A 6,567-nucleotide genomic window follows, 5' to 3' on the forward strand; every position below is an offset into this window, starting at 1 on the left:
TAATTTTAAAATCTATATAAATAGCGCCCTCAATTTTCACACAAATATACAATTCATAAAGTATACCACAAAAAAACACAAAAAGTTGAATAAGTTGGAAAAGTAACGAAAGTCTTTGTTATAAAGAAAAGCTGGAAAAATAAATGTTCATATCATTGTGATAGTTGTTGATATTGTCTGCGTCTAAAATTGAACAGTATGAGCTAGTATGTTTTGTTGGAAAATTTAATAAATGATCACATCAAACAGCTGTGACAATAATTGAACATCTGTCACCAACTTGCATTCCTCAAATTTGATTGAAAAAAACAGGTTTATCGACGAAAAACCAGTTTTTCTGTTCGATTGTGCAATATACTTGCAATACTCGTGTTCCATATACATGTACTTTCTCTATCCCTGGGGTGAATTGTTGAGATATGATCGTTGGAAAAGCATGAAAAGAGGAACTTAAGAAACTACATGTACGTCATTGGAATTGAGACTAATCTCATCCGGGGTAAATTAATATACCTACCTGATTGGTTAAAATACGAATGGTCGGCAGTTGGTCGCGTAAAGCTTTTCCGAATGTACGCAGTATCCATTTTCCAGTTGAATCCATTGGCGGTATCATTGTAAAAACCGCAGGATCTATCTACAGAATTCTCAAAATTACAAGTAAAATAGCCGTATGCCACTGAAAAATAAACCAAAGAGCTTTTATAAGAATAGAGTGGCAATATATTACGTAACATATTGTTCATATGTGCCGATTTGATTTACCGACACGCTATTCATCGAGAGGTACCTTTTATTCGGGACAAAGAGCTTCCGCCATTAAATCGGTAACTGACCTGACAGCGTATTAACGCTATAATAGGCAGGTTACTGTCAAGACAATAAGTGATCAAACGAGTGTCACGTGAAAGCGCCTATACAAGCGAGAGGTACCTTCTGTTCCCATACAACCCAATGATGTGATTGAGTTATCACCCACCTGACTTTAGGCGCTTCATTTAAATAAATTGAATGCTCTTGCTGAACGATTACACATGAGAATGTATTAATTAAGGCTGCCAGGCCCACGTGTCTATAGAACTGTATAATGGTAACGTATAATGTAACATGTTTATTAAAAATAAGTATAATGTAACATGTTTAATTAAAGCATAGGCCTATAAATGTTTTTTTTTTCACAAATGTCCATCTAGTTTTATTTCAAGAAGGAGATTGACACAGCTTCTCTTGTGAGAAGTCTTGGGATTGGATGAGGGAGGAAGGGGGAGGAGGGGATAATGGAGAATGATACGAGCCTGGAGGAAGAGAGAAAGAAGAAGAAATTAAGAGAAAGCAACAAAGAGAAGTAAATAAATAGAATAAGGAAAAAAGATAAGGAAAATGATGGGAATGACGGAGCGTGAAAGGGGACAAAAATAAAAATAAAAGAGGGGAGAGAGAAGGAAAGACAGTAGAGAGACTAAACACATAACAGCACTAGGCAGCCATTCGATGCGTATGCGATGCACGCATTACGTAATTGATACGCCCAGTCAGATGTATTTAACACCTGCCAAACACACGTCACCCAATTTTGAAAACTGGACGTTGAATGTACACTCTCATGAATATTGATTGCCAACATTTTACAATATGTCAGCCTCAAATCGGACACAATAGAACAATAAACCCTGCAGTGCGCTGGACCAAATATTCAATTCACCTAGACACAGTGTCATCGCCCCGATATCTTCATGGCAGAAATCGCCATGGTAGGTTGAATCCACCGCCACGCATGGCCATTTTGTATCGACCTGTTTAATAGTTTTGAGTCGCATAATGGGCCGAAGGACATCTGACTAAGGCTACTGACAATAGCCCCGATTAGCTCGGTGACTGACCTCGCTGTGTGTCAGTCGAGCATGGTACGTGATAGGTCATATGTTTTTAGATTACCTCCACGATTGGCCTATACACTGCGCTATATAATTCGGCACATATAAATCAGAATTATTGTCAGTTTTTGACTCAAGACGCAAGCTACTCTCTCAAGACGCATGCTAACGACTATCATATCTGTTCAAAATATATATTCAAGTGCAAGGAACCACGTCTGGTTTCTTTATACGAAATCCTTTCCGGGAGATATTCATCATTTTTACCCCGGTATCCAAAGATTTTCTTCTCATATCAAACTCGTGCATAGCAAATTCACGTGTATCGATCCCGGGTATTTATTTTAGTATCTCTGCTGACAAAGTAATTATTAGCCAGGCGATGTCGGTGTGCCAGAGTGGCCAAACGAGATCATACACAAGCGTGTATTTTGCCCAGGGGTGTTGGGTGGAGGGGAACAGGGCACACCGACATCGCCCGGTTAATAATTGCATGATACAGCAGAGACACTGAAATGAATACCCGGGATCGATACACGTGAATGTGCTATGCATGATTTGATATTCAGACGATAAATCTTTGGATACCGGGGTAGAAAATGATGAATATCTCCCGTAATTTATTTAGTCTAAAGGAACCAGATTTTGTTCCTTGCACTTGAATATACGTGTTCAACGGATATGATATTCGTTAGCTTGCGTCTTGAAAAAGAACCATTGCGTCTTGAACTCAAAAAGTGACAAAAATATTCTGATTTTATATGTGCCGAACTATAGCGCAGCGTAGTAGGCTAGCTGCACTCACTCGTACAAGCAGTCTAAAAGCATATGACCATTGACCTCGTCAATGGCGTATACATGCTCACTCACACACAGAGAGGTCAATTACCAGGCTATAATAGCCTTAGTCGGATGTCCCTCGGCTCATTATGCGTCTCAAAGGTCGGAACAAAATGGCCATGCGTGGATGTGGATTCAACCTACCATGGCGATTTCTGCCATGAAGATAGCTGAAGATATCGGGGCGATGACACTGTGCAGGGTATTTTGAAAGATATGTGACGTGTCATGTCAAAAGGAGACACTTTTGGGCAGGTTATCAATTTTGAGGTTTTTACATATCTTAAATATAGAGATATTTCGCTCCACAATGAAATCGGACTTTCCTAAGCGAAGATATTGAGTTTGTAAGTTATGGTATCACAAAGTTGGAAATTGAGATATCGGCCTTTAAAAATATTATTGACAATGTTGACAGTAGGAATTACCTAGAAAAATGTCTCAAAAATACAAGATGCCAGTTATATTCCGGTCTGAAACTATCATACTGCAGTTACTGTCCGTTTTCCTATACACAATACACAGTGCTCTTTCCCATTGACGCGTGACCTCTACAAATAGCCCTACGTTTAAAGTATGGGGATATGACTAGTTAACGTCGCTGTGTGAAAAATAACCGGCCAATATTAAAAGTACTCTTCTAAAGTTCTAGAAAATATAGTTTTTAACATGTCCTAAATTTTAGCTAATTTAGATGTTTGGAAATATTCGTACTTTGGTGTTTTAGTTAATGTTATAGGTAATATTACATTGCCTAGTTAACGCCGCTGTGTGAAAAATAACCGGCCAATATTAAAAGTACTCTTCTAAAATTCTAGACAATATAGTTTTGTAACATGTCCTAAATTTTTAGCTAATTTAGGTGTTTGGAGAGGGTCGCACTTTTGTGTTTTAGGAAGGATATGTAAACGACCAGGTTGCAACGACAGATAACACCAAAAATATGAAGAAATTATTTCCAAACCGTGTTAAGTCAACAATCATTATGTTGCTCATTTTCAAGAATGCTGGTTTACAAAAAGCAGGCAATTGTCTCATTTCGTGAACAAAGGTACACATACCATTGTTTCCTTGCGTTTCCTTTATAATCGGTTACCCAACTGAAGCTATAATACCAGCTTTATTGCGATATCGCACATGAAAACAGACACTTGTGCACAACCAGAGAAGATCCGATTTAATCAGTTGAGCTGTTTCAATGAGTGTTATCTTGGTTTAATAGCTTTTAATGGGGTTAAGTCCTGCAAAGGTCGAGATGAATTCTACTGTAGACATGACTGCATCATGTCAGACAATATTTCAAACATTAATAACATCACAAATTCGCAACAAACCCAAATTGTGAAAAAAAATCTCCCCCGGGCAGATTTTTGGCTATTTCTCCATTTACGATCCTGCCCAAAAGTGTCTCCTTTTGACACGACACGTCACATATTATTATTATCCGACGTACATCACTTGAATGTACTGACGTACATCGCCGTTTTGTACTGTATTAACATTCCTACGCATAATAGCTCATAATTTTCACACACCAGGTCAGAAGGTAATAATAAACACGTGATGTAGATAAACTTGTATTGAAATTCGATTAACCTAGTCAAAGTATAGGTCCTATACAAGCTGTATCAAAATGATTGGTACCCATCAGTTTTCATTAATAATGGATGAGCCTGACACATCAACATTCAACACTATAACAATCAAATCAGAGATATGTTCCAACACACATGTTTAAAGAATTGTTGCACCAATGTCCGACTTTAAAGCCTTAATGTACGATCTTTTTAAATTTTTAGATTTTTCTTTTTTTCTTCTAAAATGATAATATGCAATCATTATGAAAGTTCCCAATACATTTGGACGCGAAAACATTGGGAATTTGCGAAGAAACAACATCATAAACTTCACCTCTATCACTCGAAACATCTCGCACTATTTGGATTAGGACAGCGAGTGCGGCCTCAGAGTTAGTCTCCTACGCGGCCAGTTTGGTTACGCTCCCTCCACATGTGGAGGAAGCGTAAGCAAGCTAGTTTTGTACGAGACTACGGTTTGCGATCGTGGCCGACATAAAGTCATAATCTAAAAAATTATGACTTTATGTCGGACCAACAGAAAATTGTCCTGTTTTACTACAAATAGGACGAATTTGACAGTTTGCTCATAGATTTAAGTTAGAACATGTGTAAGTATTACAAATATGCCAAAAAATCGGTTTTGAAAAAAATAAAGGTAAATTCTGAAAAAAGATCGTACATTATGACTTTAATAAGAGTTCAATTCACACATGGTTATGAAAAGACCCGATGTCACAGGGGAAATTGTCTAAAGTTGTCAAAAATTACCGAAGTAGCACAAAGTTGGATTAAGTTGCCTAAACATTTTGCAAAGTCGCGCAAAAATACATTAAGTTGCCTAAACATTTTGCAAAGTTGTCAATGTTGCACAAAGTTGCGCAAAGTTGTGTGAACTTTTCATAAAATTACGACAAGTTGCGCAAACTTTTTCAAAGTTGCTTAAACTTATTACAAAGTTGCATAAAATTGCGCAAATTTGCTCAAACGGTTTTAACAAAGTTGCTCAATGTTATTGCGCAAAGTCAAATGACAACTTTGAGCAGTTTTGAACAATTTTGCAACATTTGTGACATCATAGACTGTACAGTCTATGGTGACATGATGGGCCTATGAAAATACATATGGGTAGAATAAACTTAAGACATGTTTATATGTTAGTACATTAGCATGAGTGCTCCCCGGGAGTGCTCGCAGCCCGCGAACGGTTTTATGAGACTCATAAATATTTGAAAGTTGCAAAAAAAAAGAAGAAAAAAGAAGGAAATCCAACTTACCTTCAATAAGCATGATGATAGTATATAATCCGCTAGCCAGAGTATACAACATCATTTTCTCTCTAGGAATTGTACACACCAAAACAAAAGGTGTCTAAGAATATTCCTGGGTAGAACCAATCAGTCCGAAGTGAATCAAACAAGTGTCTTCTGGTATGGTTCAATCTTATCAATATGCCCAACACTATGGACCACAATGGCCTCATCCCAATTGCATAGTTCAATAACCTCAATTAAACAATCAGAGTGCAAAATTTGACCTCAAGTTGCAGACTATGAGTTTCTGTACCCAAATTTTGAAAGGTCATTTAATGAATGTACACATTTTATTGGGGTTAAAGAACTGTGCCCTGATAGATGAGCATGTTATGGATCATTGTGCAAAACTTTGGTTGTGAATAATGACGTCATTATGCTACCAAAGGTAGATGTCTTGCCAAAGTTTATCTGAACTCAGTTTTGACCCGAGTTCTATTTCAGTGAACTGATAATATTACATCAAAATATTTATTTCCAAAATTTATAACTTCAATCAAACACTGACAATCAAGCTCTGTGAAATATCCTCATAATCATATAACCATTACGTAGGTTACGTGGAATTGAATTCTCGCTGGTCTTTAGTGACGGTGATAAAATCCGGGAATACAATATCTGATTTCGAGTTTTAAAGTTCAATGTAGAGAAGGGGAAGAAACTTTTTTGGAGATAACATCACCAATATAAAACAATATCTCCGACATTGTATCAAAACGTTTTGAAAGTGATAAAATGAAACATCATAAATAAATAAGAACCAATTTTTTTAAAGCGATGCAATGAAACCTCACAAAATAATATGTGACGTGTCATGTCAAAAGGAGACACTTTTGGGCAGGATCATAAATGGAGAAATAGCCAAAAATCTGCCGGTGGGTAATTTTTTCACAATTTAGGTTTATTGCGAATTTGTGAAGTTATTAATGCTAAAAATATTGTCTGATAGTTTCACACCGGAAT

The 6,567-nt window shown here is 37.0% G+C and overlaps 1 protein-coding gene across 1 annotated transcript in view; it reads right to left on the bottom strand.

The window, feature by feature from the left end:
• The window catches only part of LOC140157541 (MAM and LDL-receptor class A domain-containing protein 1-like), a 62,037-nt gene extending 56,325 nt beyond the window's left edge, over nucleotides 1-5,712 (bottom strand). Inside the window, exons 1-2 of the mRNA XM_072180773.1 lie at nucleotides 5,569-5,712; nucleotides 518-679 (exon numbers count right to left, since the gene is read on the bottom strand). Of these exons, the coding sequence (XP_072036874.1) occupies nucleotides 518-679; nucleotides 5,569-5,623 (217 nt within the window). The 5' untranslated portion in view covers nucleotides 5,624-5,712. The remainder of the gene's footprint in view (nucleotides 1-517; nucleotides 680-5,568) is intronic.
• Nucleotides 5,713-6,567: the final 855 nt, after the last annotated feature.

The sequence above is a fragment of the Amphiura filiformis genome, chromosome 7 (genome assembly GCF_039555335.1).
Source record: "Amphiura filiformis chromosome 7, Afil_fr2py, whole genome shotgun sequence".
NCBI lineage: Eukaryota > Metazoa > Echinodermata > Ophiuroidea > Amphilepidida > Amphiuridae > Amphiura > Amphiura filiformis.